Source organism: Phocoena sinus, chromosome 13 (genome assembly GCF_008692025.1).
Source record: "Phocoena sinus isolate mPhoSin1 chromosome 13, mPhoSin1.pri, whole genome shotgun sequence".
Classification (NCBI taxonomy): domain Eukaryota; kingdom Metazoa; phylum Chordata; class Mammalia; order Artiodactyla; family Phocoenidae; genus Phocoena; species Phocoena sinus.
This window is the reverse complement of record NC_045775.1, coordinates 46,289,281-46,311,636: the sequence shown is the minus strand read 5'-3', so window position 1 is coordinate 46,311,636 and position 22,356 is coordinate 46,289,281. Positions and strand designations below refer to the sequence as shown.

The 22,356-nt window shown below is 35.6% G+C and overlaps 1 protein-coding gene across 4 annotated transcripts in view; it reads left to right on the top strand.

The window, feature by feature from the left end:
- RTN4 (reticulon 4) overlaps positions 1 to 22,356 on the top strand; it is a 67,206-nt gene that overhangs the window by 5,530 nt on the left and 39,320 nt on the right. The window contains exons 2-3 of one of the 4 annotated variants that reach the window (XM_032652284.1): positions 11,288 to 11,344; positions 12,032 to 14,428. The exons of 2 other annotated variants lie outside the window; for them this stretch is intronic. In XM_032652284.1, coding sequence (XP_032508175.1) covers positions 11,288 to 11,344; positions 12,032 to 14,428 — 2,454 coding nt within the window. The remainder of the gene's footprint in view (positions 1 to 11,287; positions 11,345 to 12,031; positions 14,429 to 22,356) is intronic. One more of the 4 variants, XM_032652285.1, reaches the window with a different exon arrangement.

The following is a 22,356-nucleotide window of genomic DNA, read 5'->3' as shown; positions in this document are numbered from 1 at the left end:
GAATTGATAATTTCACATCTAAATTGATGGTTTTTTGTTTCTTGGAATTGTGATTCTTAATTTTTAAGTTACTTTACTCATGTGTTCCCGTAACATTCTATTCTTACCTCATCATATGTATCATACTATATATGGGAATAGTATGTTTACTCATTTCTGTTCACCAGACTATATGCTCCTTGAGGAAGGGGGCTGTATTACCTTTTTTCCTTGAGGAAAAGGACTGTATGACATTATATTTGCATTGCTGAGCACAGTGCCTTAGATGTGGCATAGGCACTCAGATATTTGTTGAATGAATATAATATTATAGATGAATCCTGATCTATATTCTGTATCGTTCTAGAATTACTGCAATATTTTCTCTCAAATAAAAATCCCAAGTCTTGGGACTTGCCTGGCGGTCCGGTGGTTAAGACTCTATGCTTCCACTGCAGGGGGCATGGGTTCCATTCCGTGGTCAGGGAAGTTCTGCATCGTGGTGTGGCCAAAAAGAAAAAAAATATCCCAACTCTTTTGAATTAAAGCATTAATTTATTTACATATACAAGGTATATGGATGTACCCTATTTTGTTTAATCAATCTCTTATTGATGGTTAATTAGGTTGTCTTTCAGCTTTTTCTGTTGTAAATAACATTGCTGTGAACACCTTTATATATACCTCTTTGCAAATACATGCATAGAAGTATATATATGTGTTGTAGGATATATGCGTTGTAGGATAAATTCATGTAAGTGGAATTATTGATCCAAAGGGTATATGCATTGAAAATGTTGATAGATAATGCCAAACAATAGGTACTACTCCTACTCTTATAGTAGGAGCTGTAAGCTGCTAAATATGGGATTATCTTTTTAGTAGTCCCTGAGTCCTTTGCTTAGGTGGCCCTCTAGTTTAAAAAAAAACATTATTTTTTTAATGACTTGTTCTTATTACCATAGATGAAGAAGGCTTATAAAGTTTTGTTGTTCAAACAGATTTGGCAATAGTCTGGTTATATTGGTGGTCCCTTGGAAGTTCAATATTAAGAAAAAATTAGCACACTTTTTTTTTTTTTAAACCAGGTTTAGGGTGGAGTACGGGGACAAAAAGATGAGTAGAGATCGTAGTTATGAGAGGTACATGTAGGAGATTAGGAAAGAATACAAGCCCGGACCCGTAAAGTATTTTCTGCTGTCTTAAAACCAGAGGACTCTTGTGGTTGTACTATAGGGCCAATTATATATTTATGTTCTGTCAGCTGCCTTTGTGTTCCGCTTGTTTTTTTCATCCCCAACTTTATATACTGACTTGTAAATTTGAATAATTGGAAGGTGCCATTGTTAAATTTATCTCGGTGTTCTGACAGCCCTAGGTGAAGCTGACCTAAAGCATTAAAAATTTTTTTTTAATCTACTGGAGTCTTTGGTTTCAGAAAAGAAGGGAATTTACTTGTTTAAAATTTTGTTCATCTTTGTTCTACGGGGGTTTAAACCTATCATATAAATCTCTTTCACAAATAGCCTTTATAACTTTTCAGTCTCAACTAATCACCATCATTATTAAGTTATTGAGAGTTTTATTATTCTACCAAGTTCTGGATTCAGTTTGCTAATATTTTGTTAAAGAATTTTGCATGCCTGTGTAAGGAATATTTTTCTGTATTTTTATTTTCTTTTAATAGCCTTGTCTGGTTTTGGTATTAGTGCATAAGTCTGTGAAACATTTTGAGAAGTGCTTGCTCTTCCTTAATTTGCTGAAAGAGTTTCATAAGCATCCTTCGATGTTTATAGAATTTACTAATGAAGCCATCTGGCCTTGGAGTTGTCTTTGTGGAGATGGTTTTAAATTATGGGTATTCTTTTTTTAAGTGATATAAGGCTATTCAGATTTTCTATTTCTGCTTGTGTCAGTTTTGGAAATGTATGCCTTTCAAGGAACTTGACTATTTCATCTTGATGAGTGGACATCAAGGAATTTGTCCGCTCACCTAAGTGTCTAATTTATTGGCATAAACTTGTTCATAATATTCTCTTATTTTTTAGGATTTATAGTGATAGTCCCTCTTTTATTTCCAATACTTATTTTTCTCTTTTTCTTGATCATTTTAGGGATTATCAATTCTGTTGATCTTTTCAAGGAACCAACTTTTGGTTTCATTGATTTTTCTCTGTAGTTTGCATGTTTCCTATATCATTGATTTCTGCTGTTACTTATTTTCTGTTACTTATTTGGGTTTAACTTGCTCTTTTTCTGGTTTCCTTAGGTGGAAGCTTTAAACTTTGAATTTGACCTTTTTTCTAAAAGCATTTAGAGCTATAAATTTCTCTCTAAGCATTGCTTTAGCTGTATCCTGCAGATTTCCATTATCATTTGATTTAAATTATTCTTTAATTTTTCTTGTGATACATTCTTTGATCCATGAGTTATTTAGAATTGTGTGTTTAATTTCCAAACATTAGGGCATTTTCCAGAATTCTATTTTATTGATTTCAATTTAATTCATGTGGTCAAAGAACATACGCTGCATGATTTCAGTCCTTTTAAATTTATTGAGATTTGCTTTATAGAGCAGGAAATGGCTTATCTTGGTGTATGTTCCATGTGTACTTGAGAAGAATGTATATTTTGTTGTTGGTTGTAGTGCTCTATAAAAGTCAGTTCATTGGAGTGTTGTCTAAATCATCTATATCCTTGTTTATTGAGTGTGTGTGTTATGTGCATGTGTGTCCAGTCTATCAATTAACTGAGAGTTGAGTGTTAAATTTTTTAAATAATATTTGTAGATTTGTCCTTGTCTCTCTTTAGTTTTTGCTTCATGTACTTCCATTACACCTTTCCCATATACCTTTAGTGTTGTTATATCTATTTAGTGTTATGTCTGATTACTCCTTTTTCATTATCAAATGCCCCTCTTTACTTCTGGTAATCTCAAGATAATACTCCTTGTGTTTGAATCTACTTTTGCTCGACATTTGTATAGCCATTCCAGATTTTGTAGGATAAGTGCTTGGATCATATATCCTTTTACATTCGTTTACTTTTAATCTACCTGTGTTTTTATGTTTAAAGTGTGTGTCCTGTTAAGTGGCACATAGTAGGGTTTTTATCTAGCCTGAAAACCTCTGCCTTTTAATTGGGGCCATTTACTACATTCGTGTAATTTTTTTTTTTTTTTTTTTTTTTGGCCATATGCAGGCCTCTCACTGTTGTGGCCTCTCCCGTTGCAGAGCACAGGCTCCGGGCACGCAGGCTCAGTGGCCATGGCTCACGGGCCCAGCTGCCCCACGGCATGCGGGATCCTCCCGGACCGGGGCACCAACCCATGTCCCCTGCATCGGCAGGCGGATTCTCAACCACTGTGCCACCAGGGAAGCCCCCAGTGTAATTATTAATATGATTCACTTAAGTCTGTGGCGTGTGGGATCCTCCATTGCGGTGCGTGGGCTTCTCTCTAGTTGTGGCGTGTGGGTTTAGTTGCACCACAGCATGTGGGATCTTAGTTCCCCCACCAGGGATTGAACCAGCGTCCCCTGCATTGTAAGATGGATTCTTAACCACTGGACCACCAGGGAAGTCCCCATTTAAGTCTTTTTTCTCTTTGTCCCACCTGCTTCTGTTTTTTTGGTACTTCTACATATTCCTTCCATCCTTTGTGCTTTTATTGTCATACATTTTACTTCTACATATATTATTATATATTGTAATTATTTAAGCTTCAAAAGTCAGTTCTTTTTTTTTAATTCCTAGGTATTTTATTCTTTTTGCTGCAGTGGTAAATGGGAGTGCTTCCTTAATTTCTCTTTCAGATTTTTCATCATTAGTGTATAGGAATGCCAGAGATTTCTGTGCATTAATTTTGTATCCTGCTACTTTACCAAATTCATTGATTAGCTCTAGTAGTTTTCTGGTAGCATCTTTAGGATTCTCTATGTGTAGTATGTCATCTGCAAACAGTGACAGTTTTACTTATTTCCAAATTTGTATACCTTCAAAAGTCAATTATTCTTGAAGGAAATTAAGGTATGAGAATACTTTATATCTACTCATATATTTACCATTTCTTTAAAGAACTTAGGGAATGAGAATGTTTTGTATCTACACATACATTTGCCATTTCTGCCCTTCATTCCTTCATGAAGATTTGGGTTTCTATCAGGCATCTTTTTCCTTCATTGTGAAGAACTTCATTTAACATTTCTTATTGTGCAGGTCCCTTGGTGATGATTTCTTTCAGCTTTTGTTTTCAGCTTTTGTTTGTCTGTTAATATCTTAATTGAGCTTTACTTTTGAAGGATTTTTTGATGAATACAGTCAATTTTGTTATTTGTGGTGGTTATGGTCTATAAAGTCACAGAAAATACTGAATTAGCAGATACTGAATCATGGTCCCTAGGGGAAATATAGGGTTAGGTTCCTGTGAACCTTTAGTCATAACATTTTTGTTACTCGTCAGTATATAACTTTGTTTTAAGTGTGTTTCTATTTAAAGAAACACATTATTTGATATATATTGTAGACTCATTAACATTTAACTCATGGCTAACAGAACTATAACTCATGTCTGAATGAACCTTATCTAACAAACGTGTTTCCTCTGTAAGGTACATCATAGCCTCTTGCTGTTAAGAACACTAGACAGCACTTCAGCATTGTGCTTAGGGGCCATATCAGAATACCAACAGAAAGCACAGAAATGCAAACAGTAGGGCACTAAATAGACTGCTAAAAGAATACTTGTTTACTGTATGTGAGCTGAAACAAGAAGGAATAGGGTTGCCTTGTTTGACCTCACCTGGCAACATATGTTGGGGGACTGGAATGTATGGCTCTTCTGCATGTGCCTGCTGCTTAAGTACTGATTTTGGGTTTATCAATTTAGTGAGTAGGCCAGTTGGCAAATTAAGGAATCAGATTATGAGGGTTGACTGCATGCAATTCTAGGTTTGCAGTTATTTTCATCATTTTAAAGAATGTTTTATTATCTTTTGGATTGCGTTGTTTCCAGTGAGAGGTCAGGTCATTCTTATTGTTTACCTGCCTTTTCCCTCTGTTTTTAAGATTTTTCTCTGTCTTTGGTTTTCAGCAGTTTGGCTTCTACAGTGTAGTTCTTTGTGGTTTTGTGTTTATCCTGCTTGTGGTTCATTGAGCTTCTTGGATCTGTGGGCTGGTATTTTCTATCACTATTTTCAAATTTTAGGCTGTTATATCTTAAAACTTTTTTTTCCTGTTTCAGTCATTATTGTCTTTGGGGGGACTCCAGTTATGTATGCATTAACTGCTTGATTATCTCATAGGTCATTGAGACTGTTCATTTTTTCCCCCCAGCTTTTTGTTCTTCATGCTGTGCTTCAGTTTAGATATTTTCTTTCTGTTGCTCTTTAAGTTTATTGATCTTTTCTTCTCCATTGTCCAATCTACTTTTAAGCTCATCTGGTGAAATTTTCTTTAGATTAATGTAATTTTCAGTTACAGCATTTCCATTTGGTTCTTTTTCTAGCCCATGTTTTTCTACCAAGACTCTCTGTTCACTCATTATGTCTATCTTTTACTGTACATACTTAGGAATTTTTGAAAGCTGTTTAAATTTCCATTTTAATATTCATTAATCCAACATTTACACTATTTCTTTTTGTTTATATAGGCTGTTTTTTCTTAATTTATGCTCAAATTTTCTTCTTTTCACGTCCAGTAGTTTTTTATTTTATACTGCTTGTCATGGATGTGGTGATAGTTTTGTTCTGGAAGGCAATTGATTTGCTGGCAAATCACCTTGATCTTTTTTAAGTCTTGATTTTAAAGTTAGGGTGGGTCTAGAGCAGTGGCTGGCTGGCTGACTTTTTCTTTAAGGGCAAAGTAGTAAATATTTTAGGCTTGTGGGTCATACAGGTTCTATCTAACTACTCATCTTTGCCATTATAATGCAGAAGTAGCCATAGACAATACATCACATGAATGGACATGACTTTCTCCCAATACAACTTTGGCCCATGAGCCATGTTTTGCTGACTCTTGGTCTAGAGTATCCCTTACTTTAGGGTTATAGTAGTCCCACTCTTAAGGTGTACCTTTTCTGGAATCTCACTTTTATGCTTGGGGTGTTTATGAGATCTCTCCACTCTGACTGGCCAGAACTTTAGGTCAGGTCTTCCAGAACAGTCTGACCTCCAGAATATCCATTCAGCTCACAACTCTATCATAGATTTGTCTGCTGGGTCTTGGTAAGTCTTGTGATCTATATGTGCAGCATTGTATTCAGCCAAATGTTTAAAGGGAACATCTATCTAGATTTCTGGAGCACCTTTTCTTTGAAGCTTTCCTTTGTATGTCACCCTGCCCCACAAATCCCAGACAACTCAACAGCTTCCTCTGCTCAGCAAGAGTGCAGTATCCTTGGGCTCCTCTGCCATGTGCTGTTGACAGAAAGTGCTTTCAGATGGAAAGCCAGGGCATTCCTCTGGTGTGCTTCCCTCTTCTCAGGAATTACACTTCTGCCTGTGGTCCAGTGTCTCAGGACAGTTGCTTCATATATTTTGCCCAGTTTTATAGTTGTTTATGTTGGAAGGGTTAGTGTGATAAAATTACTTTCATGGCTAGAAGCAGAGGTTCTTCTCTATGATTTTAAAGTGCAGTTTATTTTTCTTGTTTTATAAATTAGATATGATTTTACTGACCACTTACTTTTTTTTTTAAGTTTATTTTTTTATTTATGTGTGGCCGCGTTGGGACTTTGTTGCTGCGTGTGGGCTTTCTCTAGTTGCGGCGAGCGGGTGCTACTCTTCGTTGTGGTGCGCGGGCTTCTCATTGCGGTGGCTTTTCTTGTTGCAGAGCATGGGCTCTAGGCACGCGGGCTTCAGTAGTTGTGGCTCGCAGGCTCTAGAGCACAGGCTCAGTAGTTGTGGCCCATGGGCTTAGTTGCCTCGGGGCATGTGGCATCTTCCCGGACCAGGGCTGGAACCCGTGTCCCCTGCATTGGCAGGTGGATTCTTAACCACAGCACCACCAGGGAAGCCCTGACCACTTATACTTTTGGTTGATAAACAGGTTTTGAAATGAACGTGTCAAGGAAAATACTCAGTATAAGAGTGTGTGGACATTGGTGAGATTGTGATAGCATATATATATTTTTTGAATTGACCAGTAATAAATTCAAAACTGATAATGCCATTTTTACTTTCTTGAAAAGTGATTTACTAAAAAAAAAAAAAAAAATTTCTCCAGTGAACTTTAATTTTGCAACTGATTCTTGTGTGGTGGAAGTAATTAGCGTTCACAGTTTGTAGCCCTGAGGCAGTTAATGGAAACTTATATTCTAGTTTTAGGCTTAGGTAAGGAAAAGAATCTAGTATTAGGGCCAACATGAGGAATAGATCATTTGGAAATCTTTCATACTGTCATTATAAGCAGTTCAGTGATTCTATTCATTTTACTGAGGGTAATAAGGAAATAAATATATATATGATTATAGTTTAAATTATTTTCTAGCTTTGTCATTAACTAAGCTATGTGACTTTGAATAAGTTGCTTTATTCTCTGAGCTTAGGTACCTGGAAATGTAGAAGATTAACAAAAATAAGGTAAGAATGAGTAGGTTTTACAAAGAGAGTGAGGCTGAATATGGTGAATTTGAGCATTAGTGGATGTCAGCATTCATATGCAAGAGGGGGAAGCATGGGTTTGGTTAGGAAGTTTATTTTGTTAGCATAGATGACATGTAAGGAGATGTTGAGATAAGCTTAGACAGTTAAATTGGGGCCATATAGTGCAGGGCCTTATATATCTGACTAAGAATTTTTGGTGTAATTCAGTATGTAACTGGGAGCTTTTAAATGTTTTTGAGCAAGAAAAATGTATAGAATTGTCCTTTTTGATGGCTGTAGAGGAGAGATGTAATAGGAGAGTTCTGGCTTCCCTTTTGCCTATTTAGTGAAAACTTGTTTTTTTTTTGTAATATGACATTATGTTAGTGTGGATATATATAATTAAGTCCTTAATATTAATTGTTTCTTCTGGCTGTCTGTTCAAATAGTACAAATGAGATTGATGATTAAGGTTTTAATTTCATTCAGTAGTTAGAATTTGGCATTATGAGTAGATCATAGAAAGAAGGGGAGTTGTTTACCGTTTTTGTAAGCCCAGTAATGTAAGTGTATGTGTAACATATCTCAGTAATTCAGAACATTTTATTTTTTACTTAATATAGCATCCCTTATTATAAAATAGTTTATTCACTTGTGAAAGTGAGGGTCTTGGAGAAAAAGGAAGATGAAAATCAGTAATTCTTTTTCAGAACAGGAAATAGATAATTTTCAGGTGTTTTAGCCTTAGAATTTGGTAGCTTTTGTGATATATAAGTATTGTTGATCAAAATTTTCTTTTGACATCGTTAATTTTATTAGTCATTTTCAAATTCTAAATTTATATAGTAAAGTCTAGAAAAGAAGTACTGCAGAGCAGTTAAAGGAAAGAGCATGGACTCGTAAACTATGGATTCAGTCTCAGATCCATCACTTTTTTTAGTTTTGTGTCTCTGGGGAAGTTACTTAGCCTTTTTATGCCTCTGTTTCCTCATCTGTGAAATCAAGATAACAGTAGTACCTATTTTACAGGGTGGTTTTGAGTATTAAAAGACCACGTGGGGCTTCCCTGGTGGCGCAGTGGTTGAGAGTCTGCCTGCCGATGCAGGGCACACGGGTTCGTGCCCCGGTCCGGGAAGATCCCACATGCCGCGGAGTGGCTAGGCTCGTGAGCCGTGGCCACTGAGCCTGCGCGTCCGGAGCCTGTGCTCCGCAATGAGAGAGGCCACAACAGTGAGAGGCCCGCGTACAAAAAAAAAAAAAAAAAAAAAAAGACCCTATGAAATCAATGTGCCTGGCCATCGTTAACATCTCTATAAATGTTGTTATATGGTGAAGTAAAAGGAAACAATCAAATATTTTGGATAATTACAGGGTATTTGCTGGGTGACTGTTTATCTTGTTTCAGGACCTCAAATTTATGGGGCTGATAAAGTAGGAATATGTAATTTATTATTGCACTCGTGCATAGGAGTGCACGTGAACTTGGGAGTTAGACCTCTTCAAATCCTGGCTCTCTGGCCTCCTAGCTCTGTGACCTAGGGCAAATTGTTTCTTTTTTCCCCTTCCCTCCCTCACAACATTTTGAGGTAGTTACTCTTATTTGGCAAATGAGGAAATGAAGCACAGAAAGGCTAAGTAGTAACTTTCTCAGGGTTACACATTTATATTGTGTAATATGTGATGGATCTGGGGTTTGGACCCAGGCAGTTTGATCCCATGATTCATGATGGGCCTTAGTTGGAGTCCCTGAGCAACTCTCTTCTTCTTGAAGGCAAAATGGTAATGACTTCTTCTGGATTTTTTTCTAAGTGCTTTTAGAAATGGAATACTTGTTTTGTGGCTAATTTTGGATTGAGTCTCATTTTATAAAATGAGGATTTTTTTTTTTTTTGGAAATTTGTGAATATTTCAACTACCAATTTATAAACTTTCTCACTTGACCAAGTGTCAGAATATAGTTTTTATTATAAGAGATATTCTGGTATTAGATACGCATAAGGATATATTTTTTAAAAATACTTCAAAATTTTGGCACAGTTTTAGATATAGTTTGGTTTCCCTCTGATTTTAACATGTTTCTAGTTCACTTTACAAGTAAACTGTCTCTAAATTAGTTGGCTTTTAACTATATTGTCTAGATGAAAAAGACAACCATTTTGTTAAGAATTTGCTTCCTTTTATTTAGGTGGAGCAGCTGTGTAATTATTTGGTTCTGTTCTTTCTCAGTTTGTACAACATTAAAATTCATTATTTTAGCTGAAAGGAATTTTCAAATTGTCATTTTACAAATGAGAACTGTGTAATTTAACTAAGATTACATAACAAGTCATCTTTAAAAAGTGTGTACACATATGTGTACATTTTATAAAATCTCATAAGGCAGTGTGTCTTACTGGTTTGGATGAGTGGCCCATTCAACCTGTTGTTCTAGGTTATAGGAGACTCTTTTAAATGGATTTCCCCTCTCCACCCCATCTAAGAATCCTTTAGATATGACATCATACCTAGTATGAATTTAAAATTTATGTGACATTATGAATTTAACTCTCCTACTCATCAAAAGGAATACCCTTGGAAGACAAGTTCCATGTTCATGATAGCCACATCTCTGATTTCTTTTTTTTTCTATTAATCAGCCTTGTCTAGCTTGTTCTTCCAGATAGAAGTGTCCAAATTTATTAGGTCCTCTACACTAAAGGAATACCTCCTGTCATCTCTCAGACTGTTTCACATTGTCTTTTGCTAGAGCCCTTTCTCTAGTATAAGATCTTTAGCTCAAGATCTCCCAACTGCAGGTATAAAATGACATTGTACAAGGTCAATATACCACTATATAGTGTATTAGTTGACTTGGGCTTCTATACCAAAATACCATAGACTAGGTGGCTTAAACAACAGTTTAAGTTCTGAAGGCTGGGAAGTCTAAGATCAAAATGTGGGCAAGTTAGGTTTCATTCTGAGGCCTCTTTTCTTGGCTTATAGGTTGCTGCCTTCTGTGTGCTCATGTGACCTCTTCCTGTGACCATGGTCCCACCCTCATGACCTCATATATTTCTAATTACTTCCGAAAGGCCCCATCTCCAAACACAACACATTGAACCTTAGGGCTTGAACATAATGAATTTTAGGGGAAACACAAACATTCAATTTATAACATACAGCATATATTGGTTAAGAAAGTGAGCTCTGGAGTTGAATTGTCTGAGTCTCACTACTTATCTATTGAGTGAGTTACTTGTCTATCACTCTTTTTTTTTTTAATCTGTTAAATGAGATATTAACAGCAACACTTGTAACATTAGAGTTGTAAGGAGTAAAATGAGTTCTTGCATCATGTAAATCACTTAGAATAACAAGTAGAGAATATACATGATTTTCTGAAAGTGTTCTAAATTGAACATATACCAATAAAAAAAGATAAGAAGATGAGTATATTCAAGCCACTTTGGTTCATGCAGTTTCTTTAACATAAACATGTTTTTGCCTCTTGAAAAATGATAGGTTCTATAGATATCATTTAATCAATTTTATAATATATATTATAATTTAATCTGGGTTAATGGTACTACTAATGGTACTACTTTTTCCTTTCCATCATGGCTTTTTCTCTGTAGATAAAGTTTTGTGTTAACTCATTACAAACTGAACCCCTTGCTTGTTCCTCTTTAGTCTCCTTCCAACTCTGTCTTTATTTCTGCTGAGGTTATATTCTATTTGTTTTTCAGATGAGACACTTTTTGCTCTTCCTGCTGCATCTGAGCCTGTGATACACTCCTCTGCAGGCAAGTTCTTTCTGCTAGCCTTTTATCCTCTGTGTATTCTAACTTTAATTCTTTAGTTATGTTCACTCTGTGCTTAGTAGTTTGAATTTACTAAAAATAAGCATGGTTCCAAGAATGTTTATCTACTGATCAAGTTGAAATTTGCATTTTATATGCAGTGTCCAAGAGAGAAATGGGCAGAAACCTGATTAATAATTGGAAATGTGTAAGGAATTCTTGGCCCCTTGATTTATGTTTATATATTGACCAGTCATTTTTTCCAAATACAGTTTATTTGCTTATAGCTGACAGGCTTTCATAGAAAAGAATGTCAGCCTATGACAGTTAATTATCCAGTGCCCTTTCTTTCTTATGCTGTCAAACTCTCTTCTCAAATCCTCATTTCTTCCTCTGAGACTAGTTAGAAGTAGCTTTTCTCAGTTAATTGTACGTGAGGATTTTCTCAAAGACTTGATGTCTTTGCATAGTATATAATAGCCTCTGTAGCCATGCACATGTTTTTTGACAGTAGCTTTAATTTTTCAATTATGATTCAGTCTATTTGATTATTATTTATTAACTAAATGTTATTAGCATTTTAGTTAACAGTAAGTCTTTACTAACAGTATTTTTGAATCTGTCATAAAACTTGCATTAAATCTGAGAACACTGGCATTCTCTAACTTTCCTTTCTGTCCATGGTCACAGAAAAAATTATGGATTTGAAGGAGCAGCCAGGTAACACTGTTTCTGCTGGTCAAGAGGATTTTCCATCTGTCCTGCTTGAAACTGCTGCTTCTCTTCCTTCTTTAGCTCCTCTCTCAGCTGCTTCTTTTAAAGAACATGAATACCTTGGTAATTTACCAGCAGTACTACCTACCGAAGGAACACTTCGAGAAATTTCAGATGAAGCTTCTAAAGAATTTTCAGAGAAGGCAAAAAAACCATTTGTAGACAGAGATTTACCAGAGTTTTCAGAATTGGAATACTCAGAAATGGGATCATCATTCAGTGGCTCTCCAAGAGCAGAATCTGCCATAACAGTAGCAAATCCTAGGGAAGAAATAATTGTGAAGAATAAAGATGAAGAAGAGGACTTAGTTAGTAATAACATCCTTCGTACTCAGCAAGAGTTACCGATAGTCCTTAGCAAATCAGTTAAAGAAGAGGATAGAGTTATGTCTCCAGAAAAAACAAAAGACAGTTTTAATGAAAAGGGAATTGTAGCAGAAGCTCCTGTGAGGGAGGAATATGCAGACTTCAAACCATTTGAGCAAGTATGGGAAGTAAAAGATACTTATAAGCAAGATAGTGATGTTTTGGCTGCTGGAGGTAATATAGAGAGCAAATTGGAAGGTAAAGTGGATACGGAACGTTTTTCAGATAGCCTAGAACAAACAAATCGTGAGAAAGATAGTGAAAGTAGTAATGATGATACTTCATTTCCTAGTACACCAGAAGCTATAAAAGATGGTTCAGGAGCGTATATCACATGTGCTCCCTTTAACCCTTCAGCAAACATTTTTCCCTTGTTGGAAGATCATACTTCAGAAAATAAGACAGATGAAAAAAAAATAGAAGAAAAAAAGGCCCAAATTGTAACAGAGAAGAATGCTAGTGCCAAAACATCAAACCCTTTCCTTGTGGCAACACAGGATTCTAAGACAGATTATGACACAACAGATCATTTATCAGAGGTGACTGAGGAAGTAGTGGCAAACATGCATGAAGGTCTAACCCCAGATTTAGTACAAGAAGCATGTGAAAGTGAATTGAGTGAAGCTACAGGTACAAAAATTGCCTTTGAAACAAAAATGGACTTGGTTCAAACTTCAGAAGCTATGCAGGAGTCACTTTACCCTGTAGCACAGCTTTGCCCATCCTTTGAAGAATCTGAAGCTACTCCTTCACCAGTTTTGCCTGACATTGTCATGGAAGCACCATTAAATTCTATAGTTCCTAGTGCTGGTGCTTCTGCAGTGCAGCTCAGTTCATCACCATTAGAAGCTCCTCCTTCGGTTAATTATGAAAGCATAAAACTTGAGCCTGAAAATCCCCCACCATATGAAGAGGCCATGAATGTATCACTAAAAAAAGTATCAGGAATGAATGAAGAGATTAAAGAGGCTGAAAGTATTAGTGTAGCTGTTCAAGAAACAGAAGCTCCTTATATATCTATTGCATGTGATTTAATTAAAGAAACAAAGCTCTCTACTGAACCAACTCCAGATTTCTCTAGTTATTCAGAAATAGCAAAAGTTGCACAGCTGGTGCCCACTCATTCTGAGCTAGTTGAAGATTCCTCACCTGATTCTGAACCAGTTGACTTGTTTAGTGATGATTCAATTCCTGAAGTTCCACAAAAACAAGATGAAGCTGTGATACTTGTAAAAGAAAATCTCATTGAAACTTCATCTGAATCAATGATAGAACATGAAAATAAGGAAAAACTTAGTGCTTCACCACCACCTGAGGGGGGAAAGCCGTATTTGGAATCTTTTCAGCCCAATTTAGAGACCACAAAAGATACCTTATCATCTAATGAAGTTTCAACATTGATCCAAAAGGAGAAAATTCCTTTGCAGATGGAGGAGCTCAATACTGCAGTTTATTCAAATGATGGCTTATATATTGCTAAGGAAGCAAAAATAAGAGAGAGTGAAACATTTTCAGATTCATCTCCAATTGAGATTATAGATGAGTTCCCTACATTTGTCAGTTCTAAAACAGATTCTTCTCCTACATTAGCCAGGGAATACAGTGACCTAGAAATATCCTACAAAAGTGAAGTTGCTAGTGTCCAGGATGGAGCTGGGTCTTTGCCTTGCTCAGAATTACCCCATGAAGTTTCTGTCAAGAGTGTACAGCCTAAAGATGAAGAAAAAGTTCATGTCCCAGATGAATTCTCCAAAGATAGGGCTGATATTTCAAAGGTGCCCTTACTGCCTCCAGATGTTTCTGCTTTGGATGCTCAAACAGGGATAGGCAGTATAGTTAAACCCAAAGTTCTTGTGAAAGAAGCTGAGAAAAAACTTCCTTCTGGTACAGAAAAAGAGCACAGACCACCATCTGCTATGTTTTCAGCAGAGCTGAGTAAAACTTCAGGTAATCAATCCATACCTTATTTTGTGCTTTCTTGCCACCTTTTGACCTATGGAACATTCCACTACATTTTGTGTAGTATGTTACATTTATAGTGTCTGATATATCACATTGATAAGACTTCTTTTTACTGTCTCAGTTTAAGATTTTAGTGCTTTTTCTAGCCCTCTTGCACTCATCACGCACCCTTGCTCTTAGCTTTTCCACACAATTATTTGTTGGTCATTTTTATGTACCATGGAACTAGAAAAAACTTTTTTTAGAATTGGCTTCAGTGTCTGTTCCCTTCTTTTGCTTTAGTGTCTCCTGATAGCATGAAGAGCAAGAGGTATTAAAACAAAATATTTTCAGATGTGTTTACTTTTGTTTTCCCAGAAATATCTTCATTTAAAAATTTTGACGAACATTTCTGTTACCTGTTTCTGATCTTTCAATATAATGCAATAATTTCCAGTAAAAGGTATAAAGTTAAGCATATTGAGTATTAGATGTTTTCTTGAAAAGTATAAATTGAGGTATGCTATTTTTAATTCTCCTGAAAAGTACTAATTCTCATTTTTTCTTTTGACTCTACACTTCCCACATATCTGATTTGTGTAAAGTGATTTGTACATGTGTTTTTTATTTAGCATTCTAATTTAGATGATTACTGTGTATTTACTGAATATACTTATGCATTGGAGATAGGTAGTACTGGTGGCAGAGACAAGTTTAGAGTTGCTGTAATTGAAGAAAGAGGAAATTATGAACCTAAGGCAATGGGATGAGCATGGAGACATAGTACTTAGTGTTTGATTGGAATTGGACCTGAAGGTTAAGGGGAGGAGTTAAAGCTTACTCTAGGAAACCTGGGTTTCTTGTATGTGCAGATACATGGCAGTATGAGAAACTGAGTTAGGTAACATGAGAAAATAAAGTGGAAGAAAATAAAAAACTCAGTTTTGAATATATTGTAATTAAGGTACCTATGAGACATCCAAGAATGATGGGTATTAAACATGAAGCTCTTGAGAGAGACCTTGACCGTATGTGTGTGTTTACCATGGGCTCAGAGATTGTAATTAAAGCCACAGACATCAACTAGGGGGAGCCGAGGGAAGAGGAAGATTTGAAGTTGGAGGAATTGATCAACACTATCAAATACTAGAGAGCTCAGTTAAGATAAGGATTGAGAATTTGTCAGAAGGGAGGGAAGGTGTTATAATGGTAATCCCTATTCTCAGATAGTTAACGATTTTCTACATCCTTGATTATGATATATTTAGGTGTTTTAAAAAATTTTTCTGATTCTTATTACTGAATCAGATTCAGTAATTCTGATTCTTATTCTTATTTAAACCTGAAAGTATTGATAAGTTTTAAATAATAAATAAAACTTGCTCAGATAATTTATTATCTCCAGTTTGTTTCTCTTGTTTTCTTAAAATGACATTTGTAGGCAGAATTCAATTTTAATTTTGGGAAGAAAGGCTGATTTTGTAAGGGAGATGAGCAAGGTATTATTGATGCAGACATTGATACCTTATTGATAGTTTTGGATAAAATTTGTTATGAGAAAAATGAATACTAGTCTTCTCCCTTGATAAGGGTATTTTATCAAACTGTATTCTTTTTTTTTTGACCACGCCATGTGGTTTGTGGGAGCTTAGTTCCCCAACCAGGGATTGAACCCAGGTCACAGCAGTGAAAGCACCGAGGTCTAACTACTGGATCACCAGGGAATTCTGTCAAACTGTATTCTTAACAATGAAATGTAAATACTGGTTTTTCTCAGTTCATAATTATGAGCATTCATTCTGTTTTTCCTTTCACTGTACGTCATTATTTAGAGGCTCAGTGTTTCATATATGTTTTTATTTACTTTTAAAAAAATTTGTGGCTAAAGATTTATGCTTTCAGTACCCTGATGGTTTCCATTTTTGTTTAAAATATATTATCACTGGCACTTTAATTTTTCGCTTTCCACTCATTTTAAATATAAATGTGTAATTACAATATTCTAATAATTGCTTAAATTTATACTACTAAATACAGACCCAGATAGTGAAACTACTGAAAAGAATAGTTAACTGATAGGCAGCACTACCAGATGACAGCTGAAATCTTTTTCTCAGAGGATGCATGGAAGTTCCAGTTTGGCATAGAATGACAGTTTAGGGATATAAGAGTATGATTGGAAGTGGAAGATCATCAACACATACTAAGGGCACAGAGAGGCTGTCTCTACCTTGGAATATTAGGAATGGCTTCACAAAGAGATGCTTCTATAAAAGCTACAGTTAGCAAATGTGAGTAAACACATAGACCTGTTCATTTATATAAATATAATAAAAGTTTTCCAGATCCTGTTTTGGTATTTTTGGGGCAGGTGGGTATGTGTGGGTATTATGGTCAGTATGTAGAAACTGAAGCTATTCAAGCTATTCACTTGAAGCTAGGGACATAGATGGATTTGAGACTGGCCATGGGTGACTCAGTGAAAAGAAACATTCAGGTTTATTCAGAACTAAACTGAAAGACCAATCCATGCTAAAGGAGGGTTTATGATACATTGGATGCTAAATTTTCTCTGACTGGAATTAAGCAGAATTTTTTTTAAACTTACGGTCTCATTTAGAGAGTTTCTTTTAAAAAAAGGATGATTGCTTTTTTAAAATTAACTTTCATTTGGAAATAAGTTCAAACTTAAAAACAATTGCAAAAATAAATGTAGTACAAAGAATGTCTTATACTCTTCATCTAAATTTACCTACTAACATTTCTCCATTTACATTATTATTTATGATCTCTCTTTTTATAGATAACTAGACTATGGATACATAGATACAGTATATCCTTTTTTTCCTGAACCATTTGAGACTAAGTTATATACGTTCTGTTTTACCCCTAAGTAGTTTAAAAAGGGATCTTCTCTTACATAACCTCACTACAGCTATTAACTTTCTAAATTTTACATTCATTCAATACTTTTTTCTAATCTACCATCCATATTCTAGTTGTGTTAGTTGACCTAATAATGTTCTTTGCAGTGTCCTGTACTACAAGGTCCAGTCTAGTGCCAGGTTTTGCATTTAGTTATGTTACCTTTGGCTCCTTTAATCTGGGACATTTCCAGTCTTTATCTCTTATGATTGTAACATTTTTAAAGAACACAGGCCCTTTCCCTTCTTCCTTTTTAATAGAAAGTTCCTTGTTTTGCGTTTTGTTGAGTTTGTGGATTCATGGCCAAAATGAAGATAATGCAGTGGCCCTCTCATAGCAATCTGGAGGTACCTACTATTCATCAGTCCCTCATTGATGAGGTTTAATTTACACCATCTGGTCAAGGTGGTTCCTGATTTCCTTATTGTATAATTACTATCTTTCTTCCTTCCTGACAACTAATAAGCAGTCTGATGGGTGACACTTCAAGACCATGTAAATATCCTGCCCTCCGTCAAAATTCCCTCCCTAGGTTTAGTATCTATTGATGATTCTTGATTGATTATTCTTTACCATTAAGTTTGCAAAAGATGATTTTTCTGTTCTAATACTTCCTTCACATTTATCAATCAACCCTGGCATTCTACTCTTAGCAAGAGCTCTCCTTTTCCATTAATTAACTATTTAATTATCAGTATGGATTCATGAATTTCTCTTTTCCCCCCAATGGTTCATAATTCATTACTGTACTTATTTATTTTTGTTGTCAATGGTCACAGATTTGGAGGGCTCCCCTTCAAATTGGCTCAAGGACATGCAGCTGTCCTTTTTTTTTTTTTTTTTTTTTTTTGAGTGGAGAGGGAAGCACTTCTTACTTTCTAGCATAACGAAATGCTGTAGGCTCATCTTTTGCCCACTCTGTCCCAGCCCTGAAGTCAGCAGTTTCTCCAGGGATCCTTGATTCCTTTCAGTGATCAAGAGCTGGATGCTAATTGTACTTTGCTCCTGTGGGGTCTTTCCATTTTAGCCCTTCCAGTGGACCGAGGTAGGAAATACTTGTATACATACATACAAATAAACATACACATATTTATGAAATCATGTGTTTACATAGATACCTCCAAATCCAAAACATTCCCAGAGGACTATTTCTTTCTTCCCCCATTTCACATTTGTATGTTCCTTCTATAGTGAGAACCTGGCTTCTAACACTACCAATACATTTATTAATTTGTTTAATCCTTGAGTACATCTAAAATAGTTTTAGAATGTTTTATAATATCATTATAATAAATACAATAAAGGGTTCAGGTTTATTTTTCAAATCCACCTCCCTCAACCCTGCCCCGGTTACTTGGATAAGTTTTATTTTCCCTTTTCCTTCTACCTTCCCCCATCTTCAGTGTGGTTATAATACTCATTTGAAATAAAGTTAGATTTGTTTCAGTTTGCTTTCAGTTTTAGGTTTTCTTTCTCTCTATTTAGGACATTTTTAAATTAAGAATTTTGAAAGGCTGAGAAAAGAACCTGAATTCTTTGCATTTTACCTAGAAAGGGGAGACTACCATTTATGGGAAATCTTTTAAGCACCAAGCATTTTCACATAGTCATCTCATTTAGTCTTCACCATAATCTGAAAGAAGGAATCATTTCATGGATGACAAAACCTAAATCTAGGGATGTTACAAAACTTTACCGAGGTTGCATATTATGTAGTAAGCACAGTACTTTTGAGCTTCTATTGTGTTCCAGACATTGGGCTAACTTACTTTTTTAAAAAAATTTTTATTGGAGTATAGTTGATTACAATGTTGTGTTAGTTTCAGGTGTACAGCAAAGTGAATCAGTTACACATATATCCATTCTTTTTTAGATTCTTTTCCCGTATGGGTCACTGCAGAGTATTGAGTAGAATTCCCTGTGCTATACAGTAGGTCCTTATTAGTTATCTATTTTACATATAGTAGTGTGTATATGTCAGTCCCAATCTCTCAATTTATCCCCCCCCCCTTACACTCTGGTAACCATAAGTTTGTTTTCTACGTCTGTGACTCTATTTCTGTTTTGTAAATAATTTGTACCATTTTATTTTGGTTAGATCACATATAAGCGATATATGATATTTGTCTTTCTCTGTCTGACTTCACTCAGTATGATAATCTCTAGGTCCATCCATGTTTCTGCAAATGGCATTATTTCATCCTTTTTTATGGCTGAGTAATATTCCATTGTATATGTGTGCCACATCTTGTTTATCCACTCCTCTGTCGATGGACATTTAGGTTGCTTCCATGTATGACTATTGTAAATGGTGCTGCAATGAACGTTGGGGGTGCATGTGTCTTTTTGAATTACGGTTTTCTCCGGATATATGCCCAGGAGTGGGATTGCTGGATCATATGTTAGTTCTATATTTATTTTTTTAAGGAACCTACATATTGTTCTCCATAATGGTTGTACCAGTTTACTTTCCCACCAACAGTGTAGGAGGGTTCCCTTTGCTCCACACCCTCCCCAGCATTTATTGTTTGTAGTTTTTTTGATGATGGCCATTCTTACTGGTGTGATGTGATACCTCATTGTAGTTCTGATTTACATTTCTTTAATAATTAGTGTTGTTGATCATCTTTTCATGTGCTTTTTGCCATCTGTATGTCTTCTTTGGAGAAATGTCTTTAGATCTTCCACCCATTTTTTGATTGTGGTGGTTTTTTTGATGTTGAGCTGCATAAGCTGTTTATATATTTTGGAGATTAATCCTTTGTTGGTTGGTTTGTTTGCAAATATTTTCTCCCATTCTATGGGGTGTCTTTTTGTTTTGTTTATGGTTTCCTTTGCTGTGCAAAAGCCTTTACGTTTCATTAGGTTCCATTTGTTTATTTTTGTTTTTATTTTCATTAGGAGGTGGATCAAAAAAGATCTTGCTGCGATTTATGTCAGAGAGTGTTCTGCCTATGTTTTCCTCTAAGAGTTTTATAGTTTCTGGCCTCACATTTAGGTCTTTAATCCATCTTGGGTTTATTTTTGTGTATGGTGTTAGAGAGTGTTCTCATTTTATTCTTTTACATGTAGCTGTCCAGTTTTCCCAGCACCACTTATTGAAGAGACTGTCTTTTCTGTATATTCTTGCCTCCTTTGTCATAGATTAGTTGACTAACTTTCTTATTTATATTAGTTCTTATCCGATTCCACAAAGGAGATATTTTTTCCGACAAGTGAAGAACTGGGATGAGACCTAGGTTTTGTCCCCTTCACAGTTTTGGAGCAAGCAGTTATTGTCCTAAATAGCAGATGACCAGGGTGCTGCTGCTTTTATTACATACCTATTGTGTTGGGGGCATTAACCAATGCAAGGCATTTTAAAAACATCAGGAACATTGGTTACTGTGTCCATTTTCTCATGGGGTCTTCTATAAGTAGGGATATTAGAATGAGGGTAACCTTCTGTTGCTTCCACGTGGAGACTGAATAACCCTGTTGTTATTCAGCTGGACAGCTGCTGTCTTGTTTGGTGGGTCATTGGTGAAGAAAGGTGCTAATGTCTCCCATTAAAACCACTGAGATCTTGACTTAATGATAGTGATTGCTTAATACATGTTTGTTGGTTGCTTGGTTTGCCACTAGTGCACAGAACGTTTTAAGTTCATAATCATAGTATAGATTGTGTTTTGCTGACCTGTTGTAACTTGGTGAGTGAAGTGTAAACCAACCAGAAGTTAATTATTCATTATACTTAAAGTATGTGCTTTCCAGGAATAACCAAATAGTATTTCCATAATAAAGAACTCGCTGAAAAATGGCCCATTTATCTAGGTAAAGAATTAAAAAATTATCCTTTGCCAATTTATAGATACTTCTTTTTTTTTTTTTTTTTTTTTTTTTGCGATATGCGGGCCTCTCACTGCTGTGGCCTCTCCCGTTGTGGAGCACAGGCTCCGGACGCGCAGGCTCAGCGGCCATGGCTCACGGGCCCAGCCGCTCTGCGGCATGTGGGATCTTCCCGGACCGGGTCACGAACCCATGTCCCCTGCATCGGCAGGCGGACTCCCAACCACTGCGCCACCAGGGAAGCCCTATAGATACTTCTTAAATGTGTTCATGAATAAGAACTTTCTTTTGATGATGTTTATAACTTAAAACATTTTTCTTACATTAATTTTAAAAATTGATTATATAGCTTTTGGGCTTTCTCAGTAAAGCATTATAGATATTAAGTATTTTGTTAAAATACATTTTTAGTGAGCATATATAGGATGCTTCTTGAATATTAGTTGGGTTTTGGTTAGGACAGTGAGCAGTTAATCTGATGAAAGTAGAAATTTAAGTACCCTGAAAAATGAAAATGTTTAATCTAACACATTGAGTAGAATTACCTTTAACTGGAAGGCTTTGAGTAAATATAAGTGTAGCTAAATTAGAAACTGACTTATTAATAAGGAAATGATTATATTTACTCAAATGTTTGACATTGTCAAATTAGTGTGGATTTATTTAGTGCTTACTGTGGGTCCAATACAGATTGAAAATAAATATGAAATATGAACCTTTATAAAAGATACTGCTACATATAATATGGTTGAAAGAACTTCATCTTGGGCATCTTACACACCTAAGATCTAATCCTGGCTTTATTACCAATTAGCTGTATGACCCTGGGCAGATGTTTTAATCTATTTGAGCTTCAGTTAAATTTAGTAGTCAGAATTTCTCTCAGGGACCTGCTAACTGTCGGTGAAGTCAGGGTAGCAGTACATGAAGCAATCTGAAGTAATGTATGCTAATTGTACAAATTTGAGAAGTAGAGAAAAGCATTTAGATGACAAAAAAATTGTAATTGTATTGCCCAGACATAATCATTGCTAATATTTTAGAATATATTCTTCTAGTCTATTTCTATGCATATGGATACTTTATGAATGCAGTGAAAAAAAGTGTTTTTCCAAACTGGGATCATACGTTATATGTTGTTTATTGCTTTACAAAATTCAGCAATATATTATATTGCACAA